An 18,971-nucleotide genomic window follows, 5' to 3' on the forward strand; every position below is an offset into this window, starting at 1 on the left:
GAGCAAAGTCTTACAAAGGCAGGACAAACAAACATTCCAAAATTGAGCACTGGACGAAAGATTTACCAGCAGACTGTCTGAATCCTGATTACCATTTGAATCCTTGTTTTCATCTCCTTTGACAATAAAATTAGATTTTCATGACTGTGCCTATGAAGTTTGGTGGGGGCAGAGGAGAGGAAAGAAAATGAGGCATCAGTTTTGTCCGTCTGGGGGACACAGTGATTAGTGAAAGTCAGTAATAATAGTAGGGAATAAAAAGGGAAAGGGGAGAATTTTGGAGAAAAGCGATTGCTATCAATATGATCTCTGCTTGGGGCAGAGAATTAGATCCACCACTGTAGGCCTGTAGCCCTATTCTTAGATACTGCCCTCTTGGTTCACTGAACTTGGTGAATTTCAGTTTACTACCAGAGGTTACAGGTTCCTCACAACATGAAGCAGATGTCTCAGAAACTGCATGAAATACTGTGAGTTTGCCTGCAGCAGTTCCTCTTGCTGGAACTTCACAGAGGAAACAGCAGAGAAATAATTTTTCGTTTCTTTTGAGGCTTTTACTTGCAGGAAGCATAGATTTATCCCAGTTGGATTTTCATGAGTCTCCTTCCATTTCATACCCACGACACAGGCCTGTGTTAGCCTGTCAGAGAACTGTCATTTAACAGACACTCATCACCCTTCCTATCAGTTCATCAGGTTTTGATGAGACTGATTTAACTTTGAAATTAGCCCTGTGTTGAGCAGAAGGCTTGGTCTAGAGACCTCCAGTCCCTGCTCATCTAAATGATTCTACAGTTCAATGAAGAAAAGTTCTCCATAGAGTCTTAGGGCCAATATACTCCATTATTGTCTTCATAGGATGTTTGGAGACGGTGATCAAGCTGCCATCATAAAAATAGCAAAATCTGAATTTGTGAGATTAATGATTATCTGTATTTCATGGAACTTCATAGTTAAACAGATTGCCAAATAACTTTTTCTTTTATATAAAATATAATTACACAGTCTCTATCATAAATCTGAATTCCGAATGTCCTGTAACAAAACAGTTAATACTACACATGCATTCACTAAAATAAAAGGTTTTCAAAAGATTTGTTAATATTTTTAAAAACAAATGATTCTTAAAAAGGAATCTTAAGACAGCTACGAAAATGACCACAGACACAAATGCAAAAAAGTCTGCACTTACAGTTCTATTGCCTTGTTCCACATGATAACATATCCAGAAAGAATGAAGGACTCAATATTTACAATATGTGTATTTCCCCTCTCTGTTCCAACATAAAGCCATTTACTCTGGAAAGGTAGATGGCAGAAAGTAATCCTGGAAAGGAAAAACAAAAAAAGGGACTGAGTATCATATCAACAATATTTTTTAACACTTTTTCAGATGAAATACTTGTTCTTTCCATTTTATAACTTGAGAAAAGCCTGCCCAGCAGCTGCAGCAGTCTGAAGAATGTGCAGGTTTTGGGGCTCATCTCCAGAAAAATTATAAAAGAGAACATGAAACAAAACAGGGCCATCCTGCCTGCCTATATTGAGGGCAGGAAAAAAGTGCCATATCACTTGAGCGCTGAACTAAGTCATGTTATCTCCATGAGTATGTAAATTGCACTATGATAGTATCCAAGACTGTCACGTTAGGCTTTCTTATTTCCTTTCTTAGAATAGGCAATTTTTCCAGTTCAACAAACAGAAGTTAATGGACATCAGCAGGATTAATGTTTTGTACAACAGAAGTGTAACACCACCATTCACACAATAAAACATTCATTTTATTGGCTATCTGGGAGCGTAGAGCAATAGACAAGAGCATTACCAAGTGCAGTTAAGTATTCTATCATAGACACACTGAATCCTGCATACTGAATCCTACATATCATTCTTACAGGGTGATGAACCAGTGCTGTATTAGCTTGGAAAGATGTCACGACAGTTTCTCATGATAATATATAAAAGTTTTCATAGGTGATGAATGAGTAGGTTCAGGTTTCTTTGATATTATAGTTATTATATAGATACTACATATATTCAAGCAAAACTAAATCTATAAGAAATAAAACCCCATTTGCTGCTAAAATATAATGGAATTCATGCTACCTACAGAGACTGAAACTTAATCTGATCTTACGGTATAGCCTCAGAAATTTTGACAAAAAGCAGGTATTTTGCTTCGTATGCCATACTTTATTATATTTATCATTCAGCTCCACAAGCAGCCTATTGCTAGTTTTTATATACAAACTTGATTTAACAGCTATGCAATAATTTTTATCCTTAACACCCTCCTCCCCCACAAATGTATAAGCAGTATTTTTTATATACTTACAACAGTAGTTAAGAACATACATATTTCAATTTTTTATTCTTATGGTACAGCAATCTTTCTGAATTAATTATAAAGGAGTGAGAGGCGTGCTGGCTCTCATCCAGTAATTTGCCCTCTCAGTCATGTAAAGTCCTCTGAGTAGAACATTTGCTACCCTTTGAATTAAAGGAATTGTTTAATACAAATTTCACATACTTTCTGTAATTGTTCCCTGTAAGATACTCTCAACAAACAAAAAGATTCCAAACAGATTCTACACAGTATTTGGATAGTTTTGCAGTTTTCCAAGTATCTAATCATGTGTCAGAACATTAATGTCAAATGCATTCAAGTGAGCAAAATTTTTTTTTGGCCTTATTTATCACACTGGATTGAACAGAGTTGAAATATGCAGTCTTCACATTCTAATTTATGGGGAAAATTATCACTGAATCATGAATCCAGAATAAGGCTTACCCTTCACAGAAATCTTGTTTTGTTGATTCAAGTGAGACTTAAGTATCATATAGGCTTTGTGCTATCCATCTGTATAAGGTTAAATTTTACCATTTAACTTTGGCAATAATTCCACTGCCTTTAGTGGAAAGAGAACCAAGTTTTTCAAGAGAATTGCTTTGAGAATGGGAATTACAGTTTAGTATGCATAACTGAAAATGCCTTCCAGCAGCGACTTAGTAGTTATATTGTGAGTGCAGTCAGATGGACAAATATCTGACAGAAAAAATTGCAGAAAGTGTATGCCACCTACATATTCCTTGCCAGAGTTAAAGCTGTTAGCTTTATTGTTCCGTTCATAACAGATGCAAAGAACAATCTGCCCTTTTCACTTTGTAGTTTTACAAACGTGAAGCTGGTTTTCACATTTTTCCTGATCCTTCTCCTTAAACTAAACAACTCCATTTCTTTTGCTTTCTCTTCAGATGCACCATTTGCTACACTTCTGGTTAGATTCATATTTAGTCCAAATTGTTTTTATTTCTTGCATTTCTGTGCTAGCTCTACTTTTCTTCCTTGCACTCCAAAACACATGCATGGTCTGTTTAGGTCCCAGCCCATGCAAAAACTGCCCTCGTCTCTGATTGATAAATCCGCTTAACCAGTTCACATTTGTGTTCATTCAGCACTTGTTTGTAATAAACTGTTAAATTACAGGAAGAGAAAATACTTGTGACTTTAAAAGTGTTGAAAATGTATCTGTCTGGTGACTGACAAATAACTCATGAGTTACAAAGTGAACCCTAGTTGACTTGAATGCTGCTACTCCAAATTCTTGCAGTTGTGTTATCAGACTAAGCAGGCTCAAGTCCACCTAGGACCATATTAATTTTCAGTAGTCTGATAAATCCATGCACAAGCCAGTACGGTGTACTGTGTAAAACTTGGTCTCCAAAGCGCAAGAATGAATCCAATACTCTGATTATGCATAAAGTCTCAAAATCACCTCAGACACAATATGAGGCTGCTTTGGTCTGCTTTTTTTCCTTTTTGAAATTTGCTTCTAGGTTATGATCTCTAGTATGTACTGCCACAACAACCATCAGACTAAATGGGTGTCTAATTTCCCAGCTACTGCACGTCCTCCATTTGCCCTCCTTGGGTTTAAAATTTCAAGAACATAATGTTTCAAGAGCAAGGTCCTACAGTAAGAGAAAAATCAGACTAAAGTACTAACCACTGGCCATCAGTTACTAGACTTATTTTCCTGCTGGCCTATCTGAAATCGTGGGCACCAGTAGCTACTAAGTCTGGATATATAGTATGAAGGATCAGAAGATAATTAGGTGTTGCTATAGAGTGAAGAAAATGACCACAAATTTTACTGTTTTCTTAAGCTCAGCTATCTCTTAAATAATTTCATTTTGTTTTGATAGATTTATGGGACAGCCAGATAAGAAAGTATTCTGCATGTTCTTTCTTCCACAATGAAAACTACCCTATGAGTCTTCATTGTTTACCCAAACTGTTATTACACATTATCAAATACCACCTTTTACAATATGTAAGCTTATAAGAAAATGCTATTCCCTTAAAGACAATCTAGATATGTAACAAACCTATGAGAGCATAGGGATTACTAGGCATTCTAATACGATACCTTGTTAGGCTTCACCAAACAAAGCCATATGATTTTCATATTCTCAGAAAAGAATGCACTGCTCTGAAGTAGTTTTCCTTTACATTATGTAAACTAAATGCAAACTGCTTTATGTATTATTGACTTTTCACTTTTACAGAAAATATTACCTTGACTTTGAGGCTTGAAAGCTTTGAAGCAATGCTCAGATTTTTAATGAACATCTTCTATTTCAGTAAGTACTGAAATTACATAATGATTTCTTCAAGAGAAAACAATGAAGCCTCATACTGTAGTTTTTATTGTGGATGAAAGGTATCCCTCTATTAGTCATGCATCCCACAAGCAAATTAAGATGTCCTTTGATGCCTTTACAAAAACTAGTCAATTAACCAGAAAGAAAGGCTATTTTTCTTCTTAAGAAGGTAGGGGTTGTAGTGATTTATGCTTGTGATTATGAAGTGCTTCTGCCAAAATTTAATCAGATTGTCAATCTGATTGAGATAACATGGAACCCAATTAAACGGAGACCTGAGAATTTGCTCAGTGTTGATCACCTACAGGAAGTCAGCCAGAAATGTGGATATTATACATTCTTAGCAGCAAACCACAATATGAATCTCATTGATCACTATAAGAAAGAGTAAAAAACATGGACTGATACCAAAAAAGGTATTCCTATGCTGCCAAAATGGTCTGGAACCTTTTATCAGTTTTCCAATGAATTCAAAGCACAAAACAGGATATAAAATTAAATTTAAAAAAAAATCAATAGGTGCCAAGTAAAACACCTAAATCAGAATTTATTAAGCAGAAACTCTTTAGCAAAAGTCCTGAAAACATTTATAAAATAATGTAAGCAATATAAGAGAGATAATGGAATAACTTAAAGAGGCATTGTCAAAAAATTGAACCTAGTTTTAGAAAGGAATATATTCTGACTAGAAAATCTTGAAAAGGTATATTTTTCAGAAAATCACAGCACTCTACAGTCTAACAACTCTGACCAAAAAAAATCATTGCATATTAGTAGACTACTACAATGTTAAAATAATTTAGGTTGCTACATTCTCTGAAATACTAGTAAAAACTCTCAGAGGGCTTAAAACCATCTTTATTACACTAATCATGTTGTTCTAAGAAAAATAAAAGATAATTTTGAGAACATTTCCTTCTGCCTCTGCTTTGTTATTTTTGTTTTTCTATTTTTGGTATGAAAAATTTTCCTGGAACACTATTCCTGGTGGAGGGTGGGGAAAGATGAGGAAGGGAGGAGAATAAATTGCATTTTTGTCAAAATGATGAACAGTTTTTCTAATTTAATTATTTAATTGCTCATTCATTGACATCATCAAAACTGCAACTAAATTTATATTTTCCCCTCCCCCCTCCCTTAAGCTTTTGGTATTTTTGAACAAAATTAATATGAAAAGCCCTCACTGCCATGGAAAGAAGAGCAGAGTCATCTAGTGCCCCTCCTTCTCCAGTGGTTGAAAGAAGGCTGGCCTTTCTGAGGGAGCTTCTGGGTAGCCAGTATTCTCAGAAAGTGTCGGGTTGCTTTTTTGTCAGTTTACGAGGGAATGTTATAGCGGAGTATATTGCTTTAAGTCATGAAATGCACACAAGAACATCTAGACAGATATTCAAGCAAAGTAATTTGTAGCTGACCTGAAGTGCCAAAATAGAAGCATAGGCTAAAGCTATAGACAATGAAGAAAAGGAGTTCTCTCCAGCAGATCATGCAAAAGATGTAAATTATGAGCTATTTGGCCTCTGGAGGTATTTAGTCTTCTCCCTGGACTACATATAAATTTGGAGCTCATCGGCTAAGTAAGACATGTAAAAGACATGCACAATAGCAGCAATCCATGCAGTCTGCCGTTCATATCATGTGATGTGTTTGCAGCAGATGGTTGTGCAGTTCCCCAGACAGATGTGAGCTGGGTCTGCGTGTAGTAATGATAACAGTGTTTCCCCTGCAACATGGACTGTTTGAGTGATTATATACCAGGAAGTCCTAGGAAGGCAGAAATCCAAGATGAACTCCATTAGTAGGATTTCCAATGTTTAACTTAAACTTGTAGTTTAATTTATTTGAAGTGTATGCACAGTCTCTAGGGCTGACATAAGAGTACAGGAAATATTTTAAATTACTAACTGGCATGACTAAGAGTCAAATGAAATATATAGCAGTTCAATACATCTGGACAGTTTTTCCTTTCAGGGTCTTGGTGATACTATATCACAACATGAAACTTTCTCCTATTCAAACTAGATTCCCCACATACCACACAAGATAATTTCAAAAATTTATAATAGCCCCACATACGCAGATCCTAGCACAGTGAGTGAACCAAACATGCCTTTGAGACTGATTCTTGTGGTCCACTTGTTTTTTAAAAGTGTGATTTAGTTTTAATTTAAATTTTAAAAAATCTTCTGTTTCACATATAGTTTCTGCTAGCATCATCAGTCAACACTTATTTTGAATTGAAATCAATTGGTCCTTCTTATTTTATGTTTTAATTACTTATATAGAAGAAAGTGAAGTAGAGCTGAAAACACATTGTACATAAATTGCTTTGGATCCTGGTGACAGCATAACAAAGGCATTGGAGTATTAAACCCCACTGTTATTTAGGGATATCTGAACACAAGAGGAATATTAAGGTAAATTATATTCTCACAATACTGCATGAACATTTCTATCTCTGGATTTCTTCCAGTTGAGTGTTACACAGACTGCTCAAATATTCTTCGTTGTTTTAAGACTACAGTGCATACACTACAATTAAAGTTTATGACAGCACTGAGTAGGTGAAGAATATCTAATGAAGAGTGTAATAATTAGACCTTAGTTCTATTTTTCCATCAAATTAGTCAGGAGCTGAATGTGACTATTCTGTTTACAACTACTCAGTGAATAATGTCTAGCAATACGTTCTAGGTTATTAATGAAAGTCACAAACTATTTACAATTAAACACTGCGAAACAAGTCATCATTTAGCTCACATGCTACTGTGCCTATTTCCTGACTGAACTATCAATACTTGCAAACAGTAGGACCACTTGAAGACATTACTTAAGCTTAGTCCTCTTAAAGTAGTCTGTAGCAATCAATGTTTCAAAGAAAGAGACAGTAAAATGAATTGCTTTACATGAGGCAATTCAATACATGTTCCTTACAAAGGAACATGAATAAAATATGGAGTCAAAGCAGTGGTGACAGTTTCTAGTGCAATGCATCTGTTTGCCAATGTCCTTTTCAAGTTCAGTATCTCAGATTATTCAGTTTACCCAATCAGTTCACAAAACAGTTTTATTTGTCTTTATTTTATACCGCTTTAGCTACAAGTATTCATTATGGTCCTTATTTGTACAACAGTGATAATTTAATCAGTGGGTTGTAATATAGGAAACAAACATTTGGGGCTCCTCTCTTCTGCTTAACACAGGCCATAGGATTTCTTCAAATTAATTACTGCTTGAACTAGGACAATTTACTAAAAGATACCTGTCTTGATTTAAAGAATTTCAATGATGGAAGATTCCCTACGAATGCTGAGGTACAACAAATCAGGATTCCATCTCTAAACTATACTTTCAATATAAATATATCCTAAGCAAAGTATTCTTCTAGCTATTTGTGAATGTTCTGTATATAATTAACAGACACACACCCCTCCCCATTTCTACACATTCTACTTGGAAAAAATGTTGAGAAAACATTTTGACTTTATAGTTTAATTTTAGGCAAATAGGTTTAAATAGTGCTGATAGATACCTTATATAGTTATTTGTTTTGACAAAGCAAAAAAGCTTATGCAGCTATTCTCCTGCAAATTATTTAGATGTGTCAACTGCCTGGTGGTCCACTGCTGCTTTCAAAGTGTTTAAGACACATGCATTTTTCTTGATGTCCCTTACCTGAAATAGTATACTTAAACAAGCTACAAGAATAAGAAAGAGGAATACAAGAAGCAGAAAAAAAATTGTAAAATTTTAAGAAATGCAGTTGAAAAACTATTTCTTTCTCAAGATGTTTTGGTTTTGCCCCTAGCTGGGTTTCTTTTTTCTTTGGCACATTCTGAAGCACACTGATTTTTAGAAATTGGGACTGTTTATTAATCCTTTAAAGTGTTAAAAACTAAAATATAAAGTGCAAAACGCTATGAATAGTATATTCAGTTCCTCATTTTCCTTCTTTCCTATTAAAACAATCAAGAGTAAAAGCAGGCTGTTCCTCTGTTTCTTCAAAAACTAGGAGTTCCTGTGCAAAATTTCCAGACAGGTGAAATAACCCTATAAGCCTAAAGTTAGGCCCATTCTTGAACTGTGAGCTTACTATTTCAAATGAATTTGCAATCACAACTGTAATTAATAGTTTACAGCATTCCATAAATACTTGTTTTAAGACACAAAGGCTTATGATAACTACACAAAATGTTAGTGTAGCAACTATATAAGCATTTATAATGAGTGTTAACATAAATTATTTACAAGCAGTTAACTCCAAAGAACCTAGAACAAATCAGAAAAAGCATGTTCAAAAACATATTAGATGCATTACATTTTATTAGATTAGTAAACCTGGAGATCTCCCTTGAATACAGACTGAATTTATGTATTTAGATAAAAGCTTATAAGGTTATCATGAGCACTTTACAAGGACAGTCAAAGTATACAGCATGTAACGTCCTTTGGTTTTTACCAGTTTTATTTCTTATAACTAACCTTCTTACAACTCCATAAAATATCATCCTGGCCTGTTCAACGTGCCATCACACATACGAAAAGACAGCTGCATGATAACTTCCTATAATACAAGATACATGCATTTAAATTCACACCCTTGGTAACTCAATGGCTATCTGCCTTAGCAGCAGCAGTGCATCATGTTAACTGGCAGTACTGGGGCTCCAGGACAACTTAAAAATCACTCTTGAAATCCCACTGTGCAAGGGGATGACAACTTTTGTAGCCTGTGCTACTAATAATTTGTTTAATTTTCAGCATGACAGAAAATTACCTTTCTTCCTCTTGGACAAATGCACAGCAAAGAGACACCCTCTTTTGTAAACTCCCTTTTACGTTATTGACTGCAAATTCATTGGGATGTCTTGCATGTGGGAACAGGATCAATGACAATTACAGTGGCATACTCTCCGTGGCTAAATCTTTAGTATTACACAACAGTAATGCAGGAGATTGAACAGGTGTTAACGTGCAGGCTTGGACCCAAGAAAAAAAGACAAGGAAATTACATGGAAGCTTGCTTCCTTAAGAAGAAAAAGATGCTGGCAGAAGCCAGCATACTTTCCATTGGCTTCCAATTTGTTTCTGATGCCAACTCAAGGTCATTAGATAACAAATATGAGAATAAAAGTTTCACAAAATCAGTGAAGTGAGCAAATTTATGAAACAGGGTTGGCAAACAGACTCCTGTTTTCATCTTTAGGGGAAAGACAACGTACATGGTTTTCCTCTTGTCTACTGGCCTGCGAAATCACTATTTCTTATCTGTAGTACTTCACTTGTTCTCCATTAATATCTTTGAAGGTTAAGTAAAAATGGAGTTGTAATACCAAGCATAGTGACAGTGATGGGCAATACAGACCACAATAATAGTCACTGAGTTTCTTAGCAATAAAAGAAAGCCAAAAAACAAAGGATGGAAGAGGGAGATGATGTTCTCAAAAGAGAAAGTTTTTGATTTATTTCTTTCATTGATTTTGTAGCAGCTGCATTAAAAAAAAAAAACACCTAAAGGTAGAGTTTCTCTCATCCTTTTACACAACACTGAAGCTATAAATTGAAAATGCAGTTTTTGCTTCCCAATCTCATAGTTTCAAAAAAGTAAATTGGGACTTAGCTCAAAGATGAAAGGTTGAAACTTGTCTTTTGCTAAACAGCTTAACTTACATAGCTGTTAGAAAAGTAAACTAAAGATATGCTAGTATTTCATCCTGTTTGCTTCAACATACACAAATCTGTGTTTATATCACACATTCTTGCTATAATGAGTTTAAAACCTATTTTATATCAATATCGATCAAACTATTTTGAATGACTCTCTACTACCAGGATAACATTGAAATACTGAAATTGACTTCAAAGTAAAAAAAAAAAAGCATTTTTACATGTGTATACTTTTTCTATGTATACACACTTTTTTTCTTAACAGCTTCCATCAATTAAAATCATGTAGACTTACTGGAGACCAGCTGTTCTCATTTGTTATGCTTCAGTAGACAGGGACTCTGTGATTAACGGTCCTTGTTTTTCTGCAATCTGTAGCCTCTCTTCTCTTCCTGCTCATGTACTGTTTAATGAGATAATCTCAACATTGACATTACTAGCTCTATTTCTGATTTACTGGAATAACGCCCAGAGTTTATTGTGACAGAAGGAAAAGTATCCTAAGTCATTGCATTGCCTTCTGCTTGAAGCTGCCATGTGCCTGGGCAGGAAAGGGGTGGTGTGATTTCCAAGAACCAAATGACTTACTGCAACAGAATGGGTGTGTATTCTTCACTGCTTTAATACATGAATGGAAATCTAATGTAACAAAGGTCAAAGGATAGATCTGAACCAGACTATGAAAGATGTCTCAAAACTCAAATTTGAAAACTTAAAAAAATAAAACCACAGAATTCTTGTAACTATACTATAGCTGTAGCAAGCTGAAAATTCCCACTGATAATGTAGCCTGTTTATGCTGTCTGAACTTGTTTAAATTTTAAAAGACATCTTTTTTAGCTCTTGTCTAATATGAGTGTGTATGATATGAAGTAGATGATGCATTTTTGTATTACAGTATTGGACTTCTCATTTGTTATGACTAAGGCAGTGAAACACAGTTGTTCAATGTATGGCTGTGTGTATGTATTTTAAATTTTGCTATCCAAACCTGGCCTTAGAGCAATTTGGCAACACAGCTGCTATGTGAAAACAACATAACATGTTACCCTGTGTTTTCTCAAAAAAGCAGAAATCTACTGACAAACATGCTTTATTTTCTACAAAGCATTAGAAACAAGCACACTGCTTAGCGTATGAGCTGAAGTTTTGCAGCATATAGCAACATTATGTCTACTGCTAAAAGCTAAAGGATTTTTTTCTGAGGACAGAAAGCAACACACAAGTTACTCAGGCAGACAATCAGAGATGGCCAGGTGACATAAAAAATTAAATAATTCAGAACGCGTTCTTCTTCTCTATTGAAGTAAACCCCAAACTTCACAAAGATGTTTTGCAAAATGAAATTTCGAAGAGATACCTGTTTTCTCATAGAAATAATAGAAGGAAGTACAGCCAGAGTGACACAGAGGAAGAGGTAAATTGGAAGAGGGTTTGTCAGGCCAGAGGGCCTCTAGTCCCTGTACTGCTGTCAAGTCCTCAGGTAATTGTGCTAGCTATGCATTTTTCTCCAGCAGTTCTATGGGTCATGATGATTTAATATATGTGTGTATCTGTATGCACACGTACACACACACACACATATATGTGCATTCACACACATGCATATACATATAGCAAATTTATAAATTTATTTCATTAACTGTTATAAGTAAATTTCACTTTTCAAACATTTCAACTGTGCTGTATTTATAGCCACAACATTTGGCCTACTACCAGCTAGAAACAGTTATTTTGGTGTTTCAGAGCTGAGAAAATTCTTGTTTAGAAATCTTCACTTGATATGCTTTCCATAGTCTTAGATCAAATCCCGACTCTTTTATGTATTTGCCAAAATATTTTATGTAAAAAGCTTTAAATAATGTAATAAGTGAAATGAACAGCTCAGGGGTGGATTGGGGGAAGTAGAGGCTACCTGGTACAGTTTTAGTAATAGGGGGAAAGTAGAAGTGATTGGTTGTAAGCATCTTTCATAATTCATATATAGCATGCCAGCCATTTTCTGTTAACCTGCTTTTAATGCACCAATGTGATGAAAATGTGAATTGATTTGTAATTGATTGATAAACATGAAATAGAAAAACATTTGCCGTATTATTCATCATACTTTTTCATGTGTTTTCTTAAGTCCTGCAGACATGCTTTTGAAATGAAGATATATATGTAACCAATGTAACGTGGTAACTGTATTTGCTGTTTTGAGACTTTTCTGAGTAGTTATCAAAAATCAAATTACTATATACTGTGCTAATGTTATTACTGCATATTTTAAAGTCTCATTATGGAAATACAACTTTTATGTACAAAGCTGTGTAAAAATAGATCTTAAATATCTTAAACAGCTGTATTTACCTTCAGATAAGTTGTTTAGCAAATAGGTATAAAACCAGATACTGTGGCATTATGCACTTAAGGACATTTTTAATGGAAATGAAACTGAAAATAATATTATTGGCAGAACCCTGGTGCACTAAAAATTACTTTGGGGAAAGACTGTGAAAGCCACCGTTAAAAAAGAACAGAGATTCTTAAATTCAAGGTTGGATCTGGATATAAACAGAGATCTTTTTAATATTCTAGAATGAAAAATATGACCAGGACTTCTGTAATTAGAAGAGAGTTTATTGCATTGTGTAGAGATTAGAAAACAAGTATTGCTAATAATGGTAGGGTCTAGATATTCCTGGAAATACCAACCAACAGATTTCTCTAGTAAACAGTCAACGAATCAATAAAAGGTGACGTTGTTTTAGAGTAACATCTATCCTGGTGTAATTTAAGCATAGAGAAACCCAACTAGTTTTAAACTAGCCAGCTTAAGTTCTTGCAGAACGTCCTCTGCAGTGACACCAACTCAGGTTGCATTATAAATCCCACCCAAGAAGGTAAGCATAAAAAAATTAAAACCGACAGAAATAAAGTTAAGCCATGTTGTCCTCTGTGCTGTTGTGACTGTAATGTTATTACTAATTGCTCAAATATACTTAAAGATAGACACTAACTAAGCTTTTGAGTTTCGAAAGGACAAATTTTGAAAAGTTATGGTAAATAGGGAAGGTAGGTTTACCAAAGGTAGGCTATTCCAGAATATTCCAATTGTAGGAAATCTAGCATATGTCAAAATTAAATACAGCATTTATAAAAAACATCACTATAAAATTCTGGGTTTAATGTCTATTTTCTACTTCATTTTGCTGAAAAGGAAATATTTTACTGGATATTTGGGGGATTCTCAAGTATTAGTTTTACAGCTGATCTTGTAATTTCATAAGTGATCTTTGTACTAACACTAATGAAACCTCTTAGGGACACAATATTACAGAGGAAGGACAATCTGCACAAGTACAGTACAAGAAATGGAATGAAATTTAAAATGCAAAGGGCAAGGCCTCAAACTTCAAAGAATAATTACGTCCACTTTAGGGTTGGAACTCACCATACAGAAGTGATGGAAAAAGATAATTTCAATTTCACTTGTCTTACTTTGCTTCCACTCTTAAAGGATTGCACTGAAAAGCAGCACATTCCCCGCTAGCTAGATATACATCAGTGAAGAAGTGTAATCGGTATATTAGTCAATCACAGCAAGACCACAAGCACTGATAAGATGGAACCACGCAAAAGGAAGATGTTATTACGGTATGCATCATATTCAGCAGTAAACATATTCCTGCAGAGATTTAAAAATAAAATGGTAATGTCAATGTCCACAGCACAGATGGTACCCTATCTAGAATATGTTCCTTGTCTAATCATCAGCTCAGCAAGAACTGATATGAGAAGAAAGGCCAAAGAAAAGGGAACGAAGACAGAAATTTATAAAGGAAAACACAGAATCTTGATTTTTCTAGTGAAGAAAAAAAGAAAAAGCAGGTTGTGAATGGCTATGAATGAGCTGTTTAACTGCAAAGAAAAGAGACAAAATATTTGAAGTGCATGATAATGTGGATACCAGAATATCATAATAAATGGGAATAGAAGGGCCATAAAAATAAACTTAGTCTTGAAGCCGGAAGGCTTCTTGCCGTCAGAAGGATGAAATTAGCATGGAGCAATTTTCCCTAATAGGAGGAGTAGTGGACTTAAGCTTTAATAGTTAAATAATAATGTCATGATCCTGACTGGGAGACCATTGCATGTGGAGGAGTTAATGATCCACACTGCAGTTAACCTGAGTAGGCACTGGGCTGGGCCTGGGCTGCGCTGGGCTGTGTACAGCATGGCCTTCAGGCTGTGTGGTGCTGCACCTACCTCTTGGGCACAGGATAAACACACACAGCTCCTTATAACAGAGGAGCCTGCAGGCAGCTCCCACTTGGCGATTGCACCACCTGTGTGGGCTTGCCTTTATCTAACAGCGCAGCAGGAAGTTTTAGCGTGAATGTCCTTTCTGTTTGATAGTAGAAATAATGAATACAGTTGTTTTCTTATAAGAAAATCCTATAATAATTCGAATTATCAAAATGGGATAACCCTATCTATGGATGGGTTGCATCCATAGATGCACAGCCTGCTGACTGGAGGCCTGTTTGATGATGCACAACTCAGGGTTCCCAGCATCTACAGAGATATAAGATTATCTATACTATTCTCTCATTCTTTATAGTGCTAGCTCTAATAAATAGCATTTTGAATGATACCTTACAGAGTCTGAGTGCCTTTTTTACTGGGATCATAAGGGACCAGTATCTCTTGATGCAAAACATAGTCAGCTTGTTCATTATATAAAAGGAGGTATATGAGTTGTCTGGTCTGCAGCTGCAGGGAACTAGACTGAGGAGGTCCCTTCAGCTCCAATCCACTAGAAGGCCCACATATTTAAGATCTATCAAAAAGAAAATCTTAGGGATCATGTGAATTTTCATTCTACTTTAGTGGAATTGCATAATCTCATAAATCTATCAAATCAAAACTGCTGATTCTTGGTATCAACAAGCTAATCTATGTTTTGTATTTTTGTTCTTTGTTGATTGTTTAGCTAATGCGTGTTGAAGAAAAAAACCAAAATGCTTGTGCCAGACTTCTTTTTATAACCAAGACATTCATCATTTCAACTAGGTTGCATAGCACCTTTCCAGGACAAGCTTATGGCTCTCATTGATCTTACAGGTGAAGTGTACTACAAAATTTTCCATAACATGATGTAAGACCTGAAAAAAGAATGTAATGCTGTAATTTTTTTTTTTTTAACAGAGAAGGCAGAGGTGTGTGGTAACTACATGAACATGATTTGGGTCAGTCTCACTGGAGAAACTTTGTATCCAATCTTTTGCCTTTCTGAAGTGACATTTGACAAAGTTCACTTTCCTGCCCTGCAGTAAGGCACAGCCCTATAGACCAGAGGTGTTCTTTACGAGCTTCAGGCATCTTTCCAAGCTCAGTAATTGCATGCAAACAACATTAATTGGTTTTTGAAATCCCTGAGCATCATTCTTTCAAAAGTGACAAACGCTGATGCAAGACACACACATTTATTATTTATCTTACATGTTTGAGGTGTGTGCTGTCTTCACACTTGGCCATACACACTTCACGAGATGACAAAAAAAGAATCTGCCCAAAGAAGTTTTGTAAAAACTTCTTCAAGATGTGGAAGCGAATACCAATCAACAGCATGGCTTCTTTTGCTTTCCTCAGTTTTTTCCATCATCAACCTGAGAAAGTTTATATCCTTTCCACAAACTGTCTCTCATTGTAAAAGGTAGACAGGATTGTGTGGTGAAATATTGCTTTGTATTTGAATTCTGTGGTTCTTCTGAACAGCTAAATGCTGCACCATACCATGTAATCAGAATCTGTTTTGTGGTATAGCATGGCTGTGCAACTGCATTCAGCCTGGTAACTACTTTCATGCTTGATGACAGACCTCTGACTAATTTAGAAAACAATAAACATAACCAATACAATACAATACAGTACATAAACAATACAGAGTTTGCAGTTATACAATATTAACCAGGAGGCTCTTTATAAGCAGGCAAGCTATCACAGGAATTCAGTTCCTTGAACAGCCAGTGAGACAGATAATCTAAGTTTAGTAACTCACAAGTCCCTAACACACAAGTAAAGAGATACAGGTACTGCTGAGACTGCACAGCCAGTCACCAGTATTCATTCAATAGCCTCTTGCTGTCATTTTGATGAGGTAAACTCTTAACACCACAGGACACAAAATCCTGCAAAGATACAGCAAGACAGATAGATGAAGATACAGCTGCTCTCAGGAAATAATATAGACCACCACACAAAAGAAAAGTCACCAGATCCAAAAAATATCTGTTTTTTCTCTTTGCTTCCAAGCATTGCAGTAACAGTCTCAATCATCATGTTCAAATACTGCAAAATCTCAGAAGAGTCAAGTTTCTAATTAACAGTAAGTTACAGTTAACTGAGATCATTGTTCTAAAGGTCACCTACTTAAAAGGCTCCTCTTCATCTGTGCTAGCATACCCTTAACACTGAAGAAAGTGTTACAGATCAGGGCCCCAAAGCCAGTTATACAGATTTTGTCACCTGCTGATTCCCCTGCAGAAGGGCACTTATGGTACTGTTATGGCATCGGTGCACAGTGCATGCAGACGGATTTAAAGACCCAACAGAACTTGTACACTGTGTTCATGTATGCCGAGTATAAGTCCGTGGATAAACTGTTGTAGTGCTGTCGGCTCACTTGTAACACACCAGTCAGCACTGGCTAAAAGAAAAACACGAGGGCTATCCCCCATATCAGTCAACAGAACTGACCTAGCTCAGCTTCAGAACAACAGGAGATGAACCATGTTCGTACGTGAAACTAATACATGCAGGCCTAAAGGACCTGGATTTCACACTGTAGTCATTGCCTGTTTCTCCCATCCCAGTTGCACTAATCTTAACGAGACAATGATGTAAACTGTTGTATATTTAAACCTATACTTGCTGAAGTCTGCTCTGACTATATTAAAAAAAATTAAGGCCTATAATAGTTTTCAGTGGCTTAGCTTAATCCTAATGTCCTTTGCAGCAGATAGAGACAGTGTCTAGTTCCACTAGCTGAGTTCTTTATTTTGCCTAAAATGTCTACTGAAGATGAATCTGGCATCTCCTATGACATCAAAGAAGGAAAAGGAGGGACTAACATAAGGAACATCAGCATAATGTTATCCTTCAAAAGTACTGAAGAGATTCTTGTGGAGTGTTTCCAGAGGTTAAAAAGTTTTACCTGTGCTTCCTATTTGTAAATGGAACAGCAAATCATATATTATCAACCATATGCTACTGTCAAGCATCTCTTTGAGCAACTGTGTTATCATTAGAGCTCTTGGTATGGGGCCGAGCACTGAAACACATTGCTTATATTTATATTTTCTTGAAGGTTCTTAATGCATTGTATTACATTCCAATTACGAAAATAGAAATTTAAGATAACGTTATCTTTTGATACAAGGCAAAAACATATAATTTGCTAAAAAGTCCTGGGCATTACACTGTAGAACAAAAATATCAGTTTGCCATTATGTCTCATTCTTTAGTGTTCCTTCTACACTTGCTCCAAAGAGACACTTAGTAAAGGAGCAGTGAATTATCAGAGACAAATTAATACTGTTAATGTTGCTGATGCGACATATAAAATATGCTGATGCATATCCCAGAATTATTTGAGCAGTGCTACAATATTCTAGGAGATAGCTTGTCACCAAGAACATACCATATAAAATCCCTCACAAAAGGCAAATTAGTTTAAGAATAGGTCAGGAGAAGAAAAAAATAAACCTGGAGAGGTTGCAAACTATGACTTAATGGCTACAAAAGTGCATTTTGTTAGTGAAGTATTATTCATAAACCATTCAGTGTCTTAATACTGAATGCTACATGATAAGTGAAAGATAACCAGTGTGCTGCAAATCTATTTACAAACAAGATTTGTGTTTGTATTTAAGAGTTATTGCTCTTTACATCTATGTTGTTACCAACATCTGAAGAAAAGAACAAACATATTTTTTACTTTTGTGGGAGGGAATATATGTGGGGAAATTTTACTCAAGTACTTGCATAAACATACACATAAGCACTGCTAAGAGCAGATTTTGTTCCATTATCCTGCAATCTTTAATGTCAAGAAACAAAAGCAAATTGAAAATTAAACAGTTCAACAATATGAAGACTGGTGCACTGAGTAATAGCCAAAGACTTAAGTAGCATTCATCCATCTAACAGAATCTAACAGCTGTATGGTCCATGCATCGAATATTTTAAGAACTAAGAATAAACTGATTCTACATGAAAGACAATTAATTGAAGTCAAATTAATCAAGAATCTGGACTAATACAATGATCTTCCTCATCACAAAATATTAGAATTTTAAGTGCATTATATTGCATTTTTTAAAAATTAATTAAAATTTAATTTTTAAAAATGTATTTTTTTTTTAATTTAAAACTGAACTTACTTCTTTGAGAATATTATATAGCATTGTATCAGGATATTTGCCTCATAGCGTTTGATGTGCTAATAAAAATTATTTAAATGGCAGTGATTGTACCAGTTACTTAAAATATGCATAAAAGAACTAATACTATTTTTTTTTACTCACAACTTACTAGACTTTGATAAAAGGCAGTATAGCTAGCTATGCATTTGTTACAAAAAACTACATCCTCAG

The 18,971-nt window shown here is 35.3% G+C and overlaps 1 protein-coding gene across 2 annotated transcripts in view; it reads right to left on the reverse strand.

Annotated features, from left to right (window-relative positions):
* STXBP5L (syntaxin binding protein 5L) overlaps positions 1 to 18,971 on the reverse strand; it is a 206,951-nt gene that overhangs the window by 106,760 nt on the left and 81,220 nt on the right. For both annotated transcript variants that reach the window (XM_072881300.1, XM_072881291.1), the window contains exon 5: positions 1,193 to 1,327. In XM_072881300.1, coding sequence (XP_072737401.1) covers positions 1,193 to 1,327 — 135 coding nt within the window. The remainder of the gene's footprint in view (positions 1 to 1,192; positions 1,328 to 18,971) is intronic.

This window comes from Ciconia boyciana, chromosome 1 (genome assembly GCF_034638445.1).
Source record: "Ciconia boyciana chromosome 1, ASM3463844v1, whole genome shotgun sequence".
Lineage (NCBI taxonomy): Eukaryota > Metazoa > Chordata > Aves > Ciconiiformes > Ciconiidae > Ciconia > Ciconia boyciana.